General features: G+C 37.4%; 2 protein-coding genes across 4 annotated transcripts; both read left to right on the top strand.

Annotated features, from left to right (window-relative positions):
• Nucleotides 1-1297: 1297 nt before the first annotated feature.
• On the top strand, nt 1298-7545 carry LOC112955874. 2 transcript variants are annotated; one of them, XM_026049330.1, is made up of 4 exons: nt 1298-1324; nt 3301-3450; nt 5370-5496; nt 6115-7545. In XM_026049330.1, exon 4 carries the CDS (start codon nt 6177-6179, stop codon nt 7494-7496), a length of 1320 nt encoding a protein of 439 aa, XP_025905115.1. In that variant the 5' UTR covers nt 1298-1324; nt 3301-3450; nt 5370-5496; nt 6115-6176; the 3' UTR covers nt 7497-7545. The 2 variants fall into 2 exon arrangements, with proteins under 2 accessions (XP_025905115.1, XP_025905114.1); XM_026049329.1 differs by lacking the exon at nt 1298-1324 and adding an exon at nt 2504-2699.
• A 1121-nt stretch (nt 7546-8666) lies between these two features.
• Nucleotides 8667-15373, top strand: LOC112955972 (beta-1,4-galactosyltransferase galt-1-like). 2 transcript variants are annotated; one of them, XM_026049452.1, is made up of 3 exons: nt 8667-8729; nt 10890-10987; nt 13545-15373. In XM_026049452.1, the coding sequence occupies exon 3, from the start codon at nt 13545-13547 to the stop codon at nt 14898-14900; it is 1356 nt and encodes a 451-aa protein (XP_025905237.1). In that variant the 5' UTR covers nt 8667-8729; nt 10890-10987; the 3' UTR covers nt 14901-15373. The 2 variants fall into 2 exon arrangements, with proteins under 2 accessions (XP_025905237.1, XP_025905236.1); XM_026049451.1 differs by lacking the exon at nt 8667-8729 and having other exon boundaries at nt 10484-10987.
• The last annotated feature ends 1703 nt before the right edge of the window (nt 15374-17076 follow it).

Here is a 17076-nt window from a genome sequence, read left to right as displayed (position 1 = left end):
TGTATATACTTCATCATTGACTCATTTTACCTATAGAGCCAAGCTTGAGAAAAGAATTTGTCTCTATTTCTTTTCCCCGTGCACTGACTGTGATGCTGTACAGATTTAGCTTTATTATTAACAGGAGCCTTTTTTATTTTTTCCACAAGATTCTTTGGTCAAAATATGGCAAGGTGGTAGTGCAGTTTTTGACTTATTAAATTGAAGAAACCTGGTAAATTTTTTGATGGAAAAAACTATACATGGAACACCACTGAAATCCTATTTTGTTTCTTTAAAAGTTGATTAAGTCCTGTAAACATTTTTACAAATATGAGCAACAGCAGTGTCTGGGTGAGGTGCAAAGTGTGGTGCAGTCTGAGCACCTGCCTTCAGTGTGACTCGTCTCAGGTGCCTTGTAAGAGGCTGCAAAAAACCCTGCACCTGCCACTAGAGAATATAAGATAATTCTTTCATATCCTGCTGTCTGGTGCCCAACTGAAGCTGTGCAAAACACCAAAGAGGATTTTTTTATTGTTTATCATTGTTACATAAATTAATAATAAAAGTCCAATTCTTAATATCAAAACTATTTTGCAGTCAGAAGTTACGTAAATATTTGTAAAGCTAGCAGTAGATTGAAATAATATATGGCAACACTCCAAGGTGTTTCAGGTGCTGCATCAGGTGCTGCATCAAAAAACAACTAGACAAAAACAAACCAGAAGCATAGGCTCAGAAACAGGGCAAAGATGGAAATGAGATAAGAATGTACTGTACAAGCAAAGTATCTGTGGGTATGTGCATGTTTGCTTGACCTCTCTATCTTTTTACAGCCCATATATCAGTCCGTATTTGAAAGTATTAGGAATGCCTACACTGGGAGAGAAGCATGTGGTCTGTAGGCAGCTTACTTTGTGCAAGTTACAGTTTCAACACCAGTATGTCTTGTATTATTCTCTGATTAGACACACCTGCACTGTGAGTCGTAATATACCCTAGGTTAGATTTAATATTATAAAGGCATCATGTGTTTGTATATGAAAATGTATGTATGTATGTAACATGTTCATGTTTAACATGTTCAAAAATTCCTTTTTTTTCTAGTTAATAAACAGTTGATGTGGTCACCAAGGCAATCTGTGCCAGGGAAGAGGGACATGCTGGTGCTGAAGTCTAGTTTGCAGTGCAATATTTCCTTGTTTCTTCTGCAATTAGACATAACTGACCAGACCAGGAAATGCATCTCTCTCTGACTTCCATGCTTCATTCATCTTAGTAATCCCCACACCACAACAGAGATCTCCTAGGATGGAGATTTCATTAGAGAAACTGGAAATCAAAGGTAAGCAAGAAGTTGGAGGTCACCTCTATCTAGAAAATGACACATTTCTCTTACAAAAAGAGGAATCTGGCCATGAGCATGGCCAGTGTGTGAAAAATCCACTGCATCAAGCATGAGTTGATGCAGCTCTGCTGTTGTGGTACAGTATCAATGAAATAAGAGTGAAAGACTTATTTCCTAATCATTTGCTTGATTGTTGATGGCTGTTTGTGAGATATTTTTGTTTTTCAAGTAACTGGCCAATATCTTGAGCATATATAGACAAGTTACTATACCTAGCTAGAAAAAGAAGTACTTCTTCAAGCCATTCAGGTAGGCACCAACAGGGCTTTGTGGTTCTGACCAGGCTCTCCTAGGGACTCCACCTACAAATAGCAGACCATGGGCCCATAAGCCTTTTTAAGCACAACCCTAGAGCCTTGGTCCCTGATGGAGTCATGCTGTGTGTATGTTGGTCTCTAATTCTAGCTAGCACTATGCTTGTGCCAGGTCATGCAAGCAGCTGACTGAAACCTGAGCTGTGACTGCTTCAGAATATAACTGCAGACCTAAGGGTGGAGTCCTGATGTCAGTTGACTAAATATTATTTATAATATTACAGACAGATGTAGTATTAGTCACTCTAAACCTGAAAGCAAAACAAAACAAATAAAATACCCTTACCTAAAACTCATAATCATCAAGTTTAGTGATAACATTAAACAGAAAGATTGTTTTCTCTTAGTCTTGCTTTGAAACTTTTGTTTCTTATAAATGGAAATTTCACAGACCATGATAGTTTCTTAGCCACATTTAGTTTTTCTGCTGGGCAGCTGAAACAAGCTGCATAGAAGGAAGTTGATATTACATTGCCTATTGACATCCTGCTAGATAAAGTGTCCACTGCCTTTCCCAAGAATTGGCAAGTTGCTTCTCTTAGCTCACATATACAAGATCACGCAGACCATTGAGTTCAGAAGGCAGCCAGTTCTAGTGTGYTTGTACAGTGCCTGAATGGCCTTGGGACTAGCAGGAACCCTCAGCACTACTGAGCATTGAGCAGCTTCACGTACAGCAGCCACTCTTCCTTTACAGGCTGTTCTCTCGAGTTCTCAGTGGGTAAATCGTGACATACCAGTTTCATAACAGTATCCATATACTACATAGCCGTATATCTAGTATCCATATACTACATATATTGGCAGCCACCTTTGAACTCTGACGAGTTGTTTTCATAAAAGGTGATCCAGGTGAGAGCTTTATAAAAAGAATCAGCTGGCAGCTTTTTTCTGTTGTAGTTCACAAGGACTAATAAGAAGTAAGTCAGAAAAGTTTATCAGTTTCCTCTCCTCTGCACCCCTCCAAAAAAAGGCTGACTTCTTTTCATGCAATGCAAGTAAGTACAACTTCAGAGACTGCTATTAAAAATAAATTCAACCTAAATAAGATTATTAACATATTTTAAAATTCTAGGAATTCTAGCAACATGCTTATTTAAAAACATAGACCTAAAGAGTTACTGACGAAGTATGCTCTTAAAAACAACTAAAATTCCTCACACTAAACTGAGCCGTCAGCTAGTAAAGGGAAGTGGATATTAGTTGTGTAATGCTTTGCTTAATGATTTTGTGTAATGTTTTGTTTAGTCAAAGACATCGGTGGGCTCCTAGAGTTAATTTAATCCTTGCAGATGTTTTCTTTTACTATAAAAAAAAAAGTGTATGAGCATTTTATTAAAAATATCATTGTGGAGATTCTACCTAATTGGCGCATACAGCAACCACAGTAACACAGCCAACCTTACTTCAGGCTGGAGCACAGCCATCATTCTCCCAGTTAATATGAATGACTATTCAAGATATTGAGATGTTTTGCACAGTTTGAAGAATGTGTTATTCTGTTAAACTGATAAAGATGTTAATCTGAGAAAATAGCAGGGCAGAAAACAAATTGATCTGTTGTACAGGAAGTTAACCAAGTCACCGGATTTCCCACAGATGGTCAAAAGTACCAGTATACTCGTGGAGGAAACAGATGTTAAAGAGGCAAACAAGGGTGCAAGATCTCCCCTTTCAAAGGGAGCGAAGAACAGAATTCAGGTCAAAGTGGTGGAAAGCGGGAAATGCTAGACAAAGAGGCTTTGAACTGTAAGTAAATGCACTTTATCTTGTTTGATTCCATCTATGTTCAGAATGTCTTGTGTTCTCATTAAATATTTAGACAGCACCTAACAAGCATGGATTTAAACAGATGATATGTAACAGAGATGTATCTCAAGTATCTCTCTAGCTTTTATAGACTTCTTTATATAAAAAGAGTGAATCTTGTCTTTCTTGTCCCTGTCCATGAAGCTGCATTTGCGTTGTAGTTCTTGCCCTAGAACGCCATGAGTTCGTAAGAGGAAAGCTAGTTTACTTTGCCCCAGACCAAGTGCAAGATTACAGTTAAAAGTCACTGGAAAACTGTTACTGTTTCAGTAGGCCTGTAGGTCTAAAATGCAGATTATAAGAGTGAATTTGCATTGCCCAAATCAAATAATATACAAAATTTCTGCTTCATACAAGCAGTTTGTTTTCAGCAGATTAAAAAAAAAAGTGAAATTCAAGGGAACGTAGAAGTGGACTTCCTGCTTTGTGTAACTCATGCGTTAAAATGGCAACTCCTTTGCATATGAATGTGGAAGGATCACTCTTTCCCGCTCCCTTTTTTTCTTTTTTTTTTGAAAAGCAAGCTAGAAAATAGCAATATTCCCACAGGGAGATGGGGATAATATTTGCTACAAGAGGACTTTGCCATTAGATATCTGTTGCAGAAACAAACTAATAATATGTTTTTTTAATTAAGATACTAATATTAAAAATGCAATTTTCATGTAAATTTCTCAAGCCTGATTTAACAATGAATTTTTAAGGCATAGAGCTGCCGCTAGGGTAAGACTGACAGTTGAAAAGAAATTTTGCCAGAAATGTGTAGCGTTTTTGTTAAGCAAACAAACAAACCTGTATTTCTGTAAATTATTATGACAGACATTAATGAAGCAAAATTTTACCAGTGTTTTTTTTTTCTTCATGTTCCTTTTTGGTATATTTGTCCAGACTATGGCAGTAAGTTGTCTCCAGAACAGTGACAAATATTTTTATTTGGATTTTCTAATGTTCTATATCTATAGATGCATATAGATATCTAGAATATATATAGGTATGTTCTATATTGTTCAGTCAATTTCTGATGTGAAGAAGAGGGCCCATAAACTACTCAGCTTTTACATATTAATGGAGGCTCCTGACCTGTCTTCTGTTAAATTCCTTATGTCTTCTGACTGACTTCAGTCTCTGCAAATAATCCTCTTAATTTCTTACAAAAGAACACTAATTGCCATATCTCCACCTCCAAAATATATTTTTTAGAAAAGGAAAATAAAAGCAATTGTACGTTTAAAACCAGAACTAGAGCTTGCGTTGTTTTTCTTCATGGTTGTCAGGTTCTCCTTTATGTTTTGGATTTTTTCTTTGAACTTTTTTTGTAACTATTTTTCAATCCTGCTTCTCAATAGAAGTTCCTATGGAGAGGAAAACAGAAAGAAAAAAAAGAGAAAAAACTTCAAAATATAAGTTCTCCTTATTTGCTATTAAAAAGCATGTTAGTAGTTGTTAGTGGTTTACAAGCCCAAAATAGAAATAACAAGTATTTGAAGAACTTCAGTGCAGTTTAATTTATAATTGGTGATATAGCAGCACTTTTCATACCTTCTGTATATTTTTTTCAAATTAGATAATAGAGATATTGATAGACTGTATTACTTTAATGGTAGCAGTTAATTGGACAGGTAACATCAAAAATATTTAAAGCAGGTGAAACAATATTTTCTGCAGAACTGTGGAACTGTAACTGGGACCTTTTTTAATAGTTCAGAAAAAATATTCAGCAACAAAAGTCTTTCTGGATAGGGAAAATATGAACAGCTTACATTTTCTTACATATTGTTACCTGACAATTTTCAGGTAACAATAAACAAGACTTTAAAGAATGAATCATTATATTTCTTCTAAAATATTTTATGTTATAGGCTACAGAAATGAGAAAGAACAGCTGAGCAACATCTTGTATTTGCTGATTACACCAAACAGCAGTGTTTTCATCGTGTTCTTCAAACCTAGAACTCTGAAGCTGGTATAGACCAGTAATGCAGTTTTGTAAGTAATTAGAAAGGAATTATTAATCAACTGAGATTGCATGCAAAAAAAGGACAGAACACCTACAAAAGATACCAGCTCATACTGATTAATTGATGGGATGAGTTATTGAATTGTGTGACATTTTTTCACGCCAGTATGACCACCCATAGTAGGGCTTGGTTTTAAGTTGCCTACCATCTGCTTGATTGTTTAGGCATGTGTAAATATCAAGCTATATTGTTACTGAAAATCTTCACTTTGTGAAGATCATAGATCTGGTCAGATTTGGTACCATCTTATTCAGAAAACTTAGATTTTACATGGCAAGGTTAAAAGATTCCATTGCGCATGTATATGAGTTGAATGGTCCCAGTATTCTCATAAAGTCCTGCTAAAAACAACTGCCAATTTAAAACAATGATCTAAGAATTTATATTTAGTGTTATAATCAATTTAAAGTAATATCAGCCACATAGGAAAAAAACATGAAAAGATCTTTCTTTTATAAATGATCACTCTTTCTGTTTTTTTCTAAATGATATTCAACATAGTTCAATTTATTTGAAATAAATTTTATTTTCAAATCAAGCAAAATATTTTTCTTTAGAAAGTGTGCTTTTTTATTCTTTGTTTTAGAGAAAGTGAATGGAAGACTGAGTGTGCAGCGGTGTGTTAAGTATCAAGTTTGCTGTTCAGCAATGATACACTGTGGGAAAAGACATGTCGGTGCTGTAGTTGCATGTATCCTTGTATTTGGAAGCATTTTAATCTGCTCCTGGAAAGGTACTTATCTGCAGAGCAAAGTCATTAGAAAAATCTTCCTCCCAAAAACAACTGGCAGTCCAGCAGGTTACCTTTGTAGAGGAAAACCTACTCAAAATTTCATAACACCCTTAAAAGATAACAAAACTTTTATCGTTGCCCCATACTTCGATGACAGAGAAAGCAAAGTCACTCGTGTGATTGGGATTGTTCATCATGAAGATGTAAAAGAACTTTACTGCTGGTTCTGCTGTCAGCCTCATGGWRARRTAYAKRYSWCMAAWKCARAAATTGATGTTCATTCAGATAGATTTGGATTCCCTTATGGTGCAGCAGACATAGTTTGTTTGGAACCGCCAAACTGTGATCCAACACATGTGTCAATCCACTGGTCCCCGCATGGAAATATTGACCAGCTACCAAGATTTGAAATTAAAAACCGCAAAGTCGACACTTTTTCTGTTGATTTCACTGTATGCATCTCTGCCATGTTTGGAAATTACAACAATGTCCTACAGTTTATACAGAGTATGGAGATGTACAAGATTCTTGGGGTGCAGAAAGTCGTCATCTATAAGAACAGCTGCAGCCAGCTGATGGAGAAAGTCTTGAAGTTTTATATGGAAGAAGGAACTGTAGAGATAATTCCCTGGCCAATAAATTCATACCTCAAGGTTTCTACTAAATGGCACTTTTCTATGGATGCCAAAGATATCGGTTATTATGGCCAAATCACAGCCCTGAATGATTGTGTATATCGTAATATGCTGCGGAGCAAGTTTGTGGTTCTTAATGATGCAGATGAAATAATTCTTCCCCTTAAGCACCCAGACTGGAAAACAATGATGAAAAGTCTTCAGGAACAAAACCCAGGGACTGGCGTTTTTCTCTTTGAGAATCATATTTTCCCTGAAACCATATCTACCCACACTTTCAACATTTCATCCTGGAATGTTGTACCAGGTGTTAACATATTGCAGCATGTTCACAGGGAACCAGACAGGAAAGAGGTTTTCAATCCCAAAAAAATGATAATTGATCCCAGAAAGGTGGTTCAGACTTCAGTTCACTCGGTCCTACGTGCTTATGGGAACAGCGTGAGCGTTCCTGTGGATGTTGCCCTTATTTATCACTGCAGAGTGCCCCTCCAAGGAAACCTTCCCCAGGAGTCCCTGATCAGGGATACAACGTTGTGGAGGTATAACTCATCCTTAATCATGAATGTTAACAAAGTGTTGTATCAAACAGTACTTTAAGGTCAAGAGTGAAACCTTGGTTGTAAGAAGGCAAAGTGGAGAGCTGCCCATGCCCATGGGGAGCCAAAAGGTGTCATATAAAAGCTCACACTGGAAATATTTCCACATGCAAGAGTTTTGTAAAATTGGATGGTGATGGAGTGATTCTTTTTTATGCATTGTATGATGGTAATTATCTTTTTTTTTTTTTTTTTTTAAATCTGTTACCTGAAAAAAGGCACCCAGTGTAGATAATTTAAAAGCTAAAGAAATTGATTTTGATTCAAAAGGAGCTATTCAGTCCACAGTCATCTGACTAGAGGTGTCTGGAGAAGGTTGGAAAAAGCCTGATGACTCTTTACATGTCATTGCAGTAAACCTTTTGAATCAACATTTTTTTGAACTCAGGGATTCATCGCTTGAGAAAATAATATATATATATGTGTGTGTATGTTTAGTTACAGAAATTGTGAGTATACTAAGGCTTTAAGAACAGCAGTGAAACTTAAGAGAGGCATCGCAATCAGCATTTAATGTTATGTTCTCCCTAATACACTGCAAATTCAGGATTATCACAAAATTACAGAATGGTCTGTTGTTTGTCCTTTGAAAATATCCCACAAACAATGTTAATAGAACTTTGTGTTTGAAACCAAAGCTTGGTCTGTAAAAGTTATTAGTGTCAATGACTGGATTTTATTATCATGTAATTATCAGTTTCATTTACTTGGGGGGTGTGTGTGTGTGTGTGTGTGTGTGTGTGTGTGTGTGTGTTTGTGTTGAAAATATAATGGCTCATCTGTGTTCCTGTATTTTACATTCAGTTAACATGAGGCACAGACACAAGTGCGGGCCGGGACGAAGCCCAGGGTCGGGCTCTACCCGCTCCTCTGCTGCCGCCGGCCGCTGCCGCCTGCCCGGGGCTGGGGCCGTCGCCTCGCTGCGCCGGCCGCTCCCGCCCGCACGGCCGGCAGGCGCGCGGCGCTGGACGCAGGCCCGAGCCGCCCGCCCCGCCCTTGGCTCCGCCTGCCCGCTCCCCTGCGCCGAGTCCCTGGGCCGCGCGGGGGGGCCGTCGCGTGACACTGCGCGGGGCGCCTGCAGGCGGCTCCAGCGCGAGGCGCCGCCGCCTTGGCCGCCGCCTTAGCCGGCGCTTGCCGTGCAGTGGCGCGCGGCGCTGCTCCCGCCCGCAGACGGCGCTTGGCAGCCGGCTGTGATCGTGGCTACCCGTCGTCACCCCTTGCTGCTAATGTAAAGGTATTTATTAACTGCGCAACACACTTTTCTTTTTGAGCCTCTATCAGCATATACCCCCCCATCAGAGATTTTAATTGCAGATTTAAAGTCTGCAAAAGAAACCACTCCTGAAAGAGTGGTTTCAGTGTGAAAGATAAAGAGCTGGAAAAAATACCGACCTTTTAACTGTTGTCCTGAGACTTTTATTTTGCCTCTGTTTTTGATCTCTTACTCTTCAAAGAACATATAAACTATTTGTTACTATTGTTTACTCTTGTGCTTACAATCGGATGTGCATGTACTTATATTTGTACAGTAAGTTACATGTTTTTGCCTTTGTGCCAGGCCTAACACACAAACAGATACTAGGAAATTATGCTATACTCTGCCGTATTCACATTGAGAAATGGGCAACTTGTTAGAGTGCTATTTTATCAACAGTGAAGTAATAGTGTCATCAATTTTACCCCTCAACCAATAATTTAGATCATATAACAGTAGAAACCCACTGGAATTGGAAACATTCCTTCAGAAAAAAAAACAAAAAGCAATCAGAGAGAGTATAGATTAAGATGAGCAATGATTATTATTCTCTTTGAACCTTTTATTTATATTTAAGCATCAATGTTGTGTATTGCTACTTCTGGCAATGCAATAAGCCCAATTATTATACCTTAAAAAAAAAAAAAAAAAAAAAAAAAAAGGATATTTCTTAGCCTTGGTTTATACTCTGGATGTGGATAGTTCAAGGGTAAGGTCCTCATCATTCCTGTATTATTGAATCCAGTGCTGGCTAGGAACTGAAACTTTGAATTGTCTCTCTCTGCGGCCCTTCTGAAGAATGTGTATTTCTCCCATCCCCACCCCTGGTCAGGAGGTGTAGGGGTCAAGTGAGTGATACTGGCAATTAAATTGTATAGCCTTAGAAAAGAATATTGACTACCAGGAAATATCATCAGCTGTTTCAGTACAAAGGAAACAAATTTGAAAGGAAGGCCACATTGTAGATAATATAGTAGGGAAGATTAATAATGACCTGAGGAGTCAGGTCATTATTAAATTAAAACTTTAATTAAAGTTTTTGTAAGTTTTGTAAGGATAATGTTAGCTGTGGAAGATAAAGATAACGGGAACAAAGGTCTGAAAACAGCAGTTACAATAGCAAAGACCTAAATAAAAATAAAATAATATTCCAGGTGGAGGGTGCTGAGTAATTTAAATTCCAAAATTCTAGAAAGACAAATTATTGAGGAACCAGAAACAGAACCTTACTAATTGTGTCACCTTCACAGTATTCCAATATGGAGGAAAAAAAATAGTAGTTGTTTTGTTTCAGAAGGGAGGGCAGGGGAAAGGTCATTTAGGCATCCAAGTCTGAAACTGTCATCTTGATTGGATAGAAGGCTTTAGATTTTAGAAGGACAACTAATGAAATAGGGGAAATTTTGATGAGTTCTTGTAGTAGCTGATTGAACTATTATGATCTTCTTGAAGAAGAAAACAGATTGAGTAATGGCACTCTCAGGTGAAAGACAGGGTTGGTGTGGTAATCCCAGATTTAAGACAAACAAGCTCAGATGTATCTGTGCAATGTGATGCATCTGCAAAAATATGTAATGCTAAGATATGTTGAAAGACTTTTTCCTATAGTGATAGAGGCTTCAAATTGTCATATACAAATGAAAGAGGGCCATCCATTTTTTGTCTTCTGTGCTAGATATTAATTGAAATGAGGTTAGAGAGGAAGCTGCTAAGCAAGTGTGTTTTTCTAATAAATATAAATTAGAACAGTCTGTCTTGTTTAATGAAGAACTATCAAAAAGGGAGACTAAGAGGGATGTGACTCCATCATAGTAATTTCCACAAGGAAACTTAACAATGTAGCCTTAGAAAAAATCACCTAAGAGCCTAGGTTTGATTTRCTTGAGCAATTACTTAGAAAGTTTTGTAATTTAAATTAGGGTGTTGAGAGGCAGCTGTATGCCTTGCTCAAAAGAGGTTAAACTTGTTTTTCTGGTAGGTGTGGATATTTTACTAAGGTTAAGGCACACCAAGCATTTGAATTAAAATGTCTTGGCAAGCATCTTAGGTACTGTGTCTACATTTTTCTTGGTCTCATGCTGTATTGAACAATTTTTGCAATTTATCTTAAAAAAAAATAAAGTTTTTGCTTCTGCATAGAATTGAACAACTGGTAGATACACCATACCAAAAAGTAACTGTGTGGAGAACCACTTGGAGAACTGAACAAAACTTTACTCTGCTGTCTGCTTTGAAAGGTATGTTTGTTTTCTGATGCTTCATATTCAAAATGCAGTTGAAAATAAGCTTTGTTGATCATTATTTATAGCCTACAAAAGCAGAAGAAGCAACTAATATCTCATAATAAATCAATTGTATTTTTAATATTGATTTATTGTGGGATGTTTTTAATAAAGGTCATTTATTCTATAGGACTGAACAATATTTAAATCATAATAAGATCAAAGAGAAATGTTAAAATGTTAAATGGGACCTGCTTTGTGTTATCAGAACACTAAGAATAAGATTAATAAATGCTCCAGGTAAACTTTCTGCCTGACTTCAGAAGTTTGATTTAAAAAAAAAAAAAAAAAAAAACAGAAAAAAAAGGAGACCTTACAGATTTTTAGTTGTTATTAGTTACTGCTCTCCAGCAGAAAGTTCTGACAGTATCAGGCTTTTAACTATACATTTGCTTTTGTTTCTGCTCTAAATTTTAAGTATTTCTGGAGAGATTTTCCACTTCAGAGGTAAAATATAGAGTCTTGCCTTCTGTTGCTGTTCTGCTTGGTCCCCAGTCTGGTATACTGACATTTTCTCTAATGACAATTCTCCACTGCAAAGCAAATTCCTGGGAGCTGTCAAAGACTGCTATAAATCATATCAGTCTTGGGAAACAGGACATTTTATGGATTGTGTTGTGACCTTATCTCTTACTACTTGTCTTTCTGAGGAGAAAAGAATTGGGCAAAATATTGCACATTCTTTATGAAGACTTGATCAATTCTGCCTAAACTCAGCTGAGATTCAGAGGTTAGATTACTAATTTTCATAAATATGTTGAGAAGAAGAAAAACAGTCCTCTAAGGAAGTTTCCAAATCAAACAGTGAAAGTGAAAGCGAACTTGGCCACTTCCAGAGTTAGGAAGATGCAGAGTATGATCTCTGGATCAAAATTATAGATTTAGGTGTTTGTATACTTTATAGATTTGTCTCATTCTTACTTTGCTCCTATAAATTTGAAATTATAATATTCTGTTACAGTACAAAAGACTATCAGAATAGAAGCTCTCAAAATATCTGTACAATGTGTGAAATATTTCCTTCTAATTTCCTGTATTTCCTAAAATTCTGATTTTACAGTAGATTAAGAGCATTTTTTCAAGAACATTCTGAGATTTTGAATACTCTTTAACGATACTTAAAAAAATAAAACAAGTAACTACAATTCTTAAGAAATAAGTGGAAGGACAAGAAATACATGAATTTCCACAAACTGCTACATCTATTATATTACTACTTGCTTTCTCTATTAATTACACACATACAAATTTGGCTAGGTTAGCAGCACAAATTTTCTGCTCAGAATCTGGCTCTGTACAGCCCTGATATGCCTACTAGAAACATGTTCGTCTTCTGCAATAGAATAAGTTTGTTCCATGGGGGGAAATTTTACCCCACTCTTCTCGCTGAGTAAGTCTGGGACTTTATCCTACACAGTTGAGTTTTTCTCATCTAAATGACAGCAATTTGTTTAATCTGGGGCACTTTTCTTCTGAGAATGTTTGGAACAAAAAGGCCTTTGGAGAGGTTTGCTGTCTCCTTACTATTCGTTATATCTGTATCCCTAATGATTAATATTTAAAGAAAATGTTAATCTTGAGTTCCACTTACAGAAACTGCTATTTGTGTGAGCCTTGAACCCAACCCTTTCAAACCTCAACACTTGCTAGCATGTGAATGCTGCTAAGGATTTTGGCCCTAATGGGTCACTCTGCAGCAGCAGGAGAGGAAGACCTCACCATCTGCCGGCTGCCAACATTAAAGCGATGTTAGCCGATCTGAAGCACTGTTCAGATTAATGTGAGAATAATGCTTTCCCTGCAAACCCTGCCTTACACAATGCTGAGTGTGGTAGCATTTATAAGTGGAGTGTACTTCTATCAGTTCACTTGTCTTCTGCTGAATTGTATCAAGTGAGCTTTATATGTAGGTATCGTCTCAGCTATACCAAACTGCAGGTTAGGGAATTTACAAGATATAGTATCTAGACCATCATGTCTAATAGTCCCTAATTGACATGCTTTTTATTTACTTGCTTAATCTTGCTGTATACCTTTCAGTTGCATCTTTGCCCCTAACATCCCTGTGGTAAATCCAGTTGAATTTAGTTTTTGTGTAATTTACTTAGACACTGTGTAGAAAAAACAAACATGGTTTTGTTGTGTTTTAAAATTACTGTATAATTAATGACTTAAATGATCTAAAATCTGATTTATAGAAAATTGTGAATAATAGCTTCCTGTTCTACCGTTTATTGATGATCATATATATTCCAATATTGTATTCTCTCACAGATCCTAAAGAAACTTCCATATACAGAAACTGGTTCAAACCACTGATGTTCAGGGCCATTCAGAGAGTTATGGACAGTACTGCAGTACTGTGATTCATTTTGCATAAAAGCCTGTTGATCAAGTCACTGATAGATCAATGCATGTTGATAGATATTTGCTCCACTATCTTGGTTATGAAATTCTAGAGTAATGAATGTAAGTCAATATTGTCTGACGTTGTATGTTTTCATTCTTGCAGATGCATCAACATAAGCTGAAAGGACAAAGAAATCTGCATCCACGATTAGATAGATTCAGCAAACTCTGTGGTGGGAAAAAATCCTACTTTGTCGCTGCTGTGCTTATTATTGCTTTAGCTTTAATGGTCACCATTTCTTATCTTAGGTCACAGAGACTTTCGCTTCTGCCCAGAATAATTCAAGAGGGTAGAAAATGCAGAAGGGAAATTGCCAATAACACAATAACACCCTTAAAAGATAACAAAACTTTTATCGTTGCCCCATACTTCGATGACAGAGAAAGCAAAGTCACTCGTGTGATTGGGATTGTTCATCATGAAGATGTAAAAGAACTTTACTGCTGGTTCTGCTGTCAGCCTCATGGWRARRTAYAKRYSWCMAAWKCARAAATTGATGTTCATTCAGATAGATTTGGATTCCCTTATGGTGCAGCAGACATAGTTTGTTTGGAACCGCCAAACTGTGATCCAACACATGTGTCAATCCACTGGTCCCCGCATGGAAATATTGACCAGCTACCAAGGTTTGAAATTAAAAACCGCAAAGTTGACACTTTTTCTGTTGATTTCACTGTATGCATCTCTGCCATGTTTGGAAATTACAACAATGTCCTACAGTTTATACAGAGTATGGAGATGTACAAGATTCTTGGGGTGCAGAAAGTYGTCATCTATAAGAACAGCTGCAGCCAGCTGATGGAGAAAGTCTTGAAGTTTTATATGGAAGAAGGAACTGTAGAGATAATTCCCTGGCCAATAAATTCATACCTCAAGGTTTCTACTAAATGGCATTTCACGCAAGATGGAACGCACATTGGTTATTATGGCCAAATCACAGCCCTAAATGACTGTGTATATCGTAATATGCTGCGGAGCAAGTTTGTGGTTCTTAATGATGCAGATGAAATAATTCTTCCCCTTAAGCACCCAGACTGGAAAACAATGATGAAAAGTCTTCAGGAACAAAACCCAGGGACTGGCGTTTTTCTCTTTGAGAATCATATTTTCCCTGAAACCATATCTACCCACACTTTCAACATTTCATCCTGGAATGTTGTACCAGGTGTTAACATATTGCAGCATGTTCACAGGGAACCAGACAGGAAAGATGTAATCAATCCCAAAAAAATGATAATTGATCCCAGAAAGGTGGTTCAGACTTCAGTTCACTCAGTCCTACGTGCTTATGGGAACAGCGTGAGCGTTCCTGTGGATGTTGCCCTTATTTATCACTGCAGAGTGCCCCTCCAAGGAAACCTTCCCCAGGAGTCCCTGATCAGGGATACAACGTTGTGGAGGTATAACTCATCCTTAATCATGAATGTTAACAAAGTGTTGTATCAAACAGTACTTTAAGGTCAAGAGTGAAACCTTGGTTGTAAGGAGGCAAAGTGGAGAGCTGCCCATGCCCATGGGGAGCCAAAAGGTGTCATATAAAAGCTCACACTGGAAATATTTCCACATGCAGAGTTTTGTAAAATTGGATGGTGATGGAGTGATTCTTTTTATGCATTGTATGAAGGTACTTTTTTTAATCTGTGACCTGAAATATGCCTCTATATAATAATACAAAGTTATCAAGGTCTAATACACAGCTAAGTTTTTCTGATAAAGTCTCTTCTGCAGCTTTTTGAAATGTGAGACCTTAGGCTTAATGATAATTTTTTTGTTTAATAGCCTGTAAGTTTGAAAGGGCATTACTCAAGACATAGGAACTCATAATGCTGGAATAGGATTTTCCTGCTTTCTGTCTTTTTTGCTTTCCTACCCTCTTGCATGTGTCCAGTACAAAGAAAGAATTAACTTGTTATTAATATCTAAATACGTGGTGGGGGAAGAAATGTAGCTGTCTTTAGAGGCTACCGAAAAATATAGCTGTTTACTTGTGTCTCTAATGCAGTGGGAAAATGACTTGAGCAAACACACCTATTTCAATTAAAAAAGCATATTATTGAGAATAGGGTTTGTTAAATTGGTGAATTACTATAACACTAAACATAGCTTTTAGAGTTTTTGTCAAGTACCTAGTTCTGTGAGAGYTGTAATTTGCTTAAGACAGAGTGATAGCTTTTTATTTGCTACTAACAGCTGCTCTGAAGCTATTGAACGTGCTGAGTGCTGCTTTGTATTGCAACTGTTAAAATGGGGTAAGGGGCTACAGACTGATGATAAGGCCTTAAGGCAGCTTGTTGCTGTGTGGGATGACAGTAAGAAATAATGGCAGTTTACTTATGTTTTTTCTTTTTTTTTTCTTTTTTTTCCCTCTTTCTTTCCACCCTAGATTTGAAGATTAACATTTTGGTTTCATTTACCAGAATCAGACCCCCCCTCCCCCCCGATAAGATTTTAATTTGTTATATGGTTATCAAGCTGTATTGTTTTGCTTCATTATGTGGATGTGAATGTTCCCCAACTCCTATGTAAATAAGTACAGTGTAATTTTTCATTTTTAATCTAAAGGATCAGATAGAAAAGCAAGCAAGGAAGCAAAAAAAAAAAGCACTTGCTGTAATTTCTCACTTTTAGTCATGTTTTGTGTTTGCTAGGTCTTCCCTTTCCCCCCATCCCCAGGAAACCCCTTGTGTATGTGGGCAGAGGGCAAGATAGGGAGAAAGAAGGTGATTAGGAGCAAGCTTTCATATATTTAACTTACAATCCTCCACATTTTCATTGCCTCTTTTGTGGTGCCACATACTTAAATTTAGGAGTAATAATTTGTTCAGAACATTTTGGAAGTTGGGAAATAGCAGAATCCCTTTTCCAGTAAACTTTAACAAGCTGTAGTAGTGACTTCACAGTGGTAACATCTGCCAAGGTGCTACAGCTCAGGAAACTCTGGAAGTTGTGTTTATGTTAGCGGTGCCTGCTGCACAGGCAGTAATTTGCTTACTGAGGGATTCATTGAAAATTAGATATTCATATAGTTAGAAGGGGCAGCTGGAGGTGTGCAGTTCAACTACCTGCTCAAAGTAGGATGGTCTCAGGTACTTATCCTGAAAGGTTGGACTTGTAACCAACCAGTCAAGCTGTTTCAGTGGTAGACTATCTTCTATTGGATTCATGAGAGTTTGCTGGAGTTTCTGAAGTTGCAATTCATGATCATTGCTCCTTCCGCTACAAGGCAGCCAGAGGAATCTGATGTTTTCTTCCTGTGTTCTCCCTTTATGTACTTGGAGGAAGTAATAAGATGTCTCTCTGCTTCTCTCCCCCAGCCCCAGATCTCTTCTGAAAGCTGGACATACCCAACTTTCATGCTTTTTTTTTAGACAGTATACTGCAGTCCACCATCTATCTCTTAGGTCTTTCACTAGACTTTTTGTGTGGTCCTATCTGTTTTGTATTGGGGAGCTTCACACTGGAATCTGGGCAGATGTGATCTCACATGCTGGAGAGGAAGAATCCCTAACCTTGACCTGCACTTCCCAGTATAGCTCAGGATACAGATGTCCTGCTCAGTCACAGGTCCTGTTAAAATTAGTTGTGGATCCTTTCCTGTAAACCTGTTCCAGTCTGTCTTCTTGCATGCCATTGT

This window comes from Nothoprocta perdicaria, unplaced genomic scaffold (genome assembly GCF_003342845.1).
Source record: "Nothoprocta perdicaria isolate Ctin4 unplaced genomic scaffold, notPer1 scaffold_6, whole genome shotgun sequence".
Classification (NCBI taxonomy): Eukaryota; Metazoa; Chordata; class Aves; order Tinamiformes; family Tinamidae; genus Nothoprocta; species Nothoprocta perdicaria.
The sequence above is the reverse complement of the archived record's forward strand: the minus strand, read 5'-3'. Positions and strand labels throughout refer to the sequence as shown.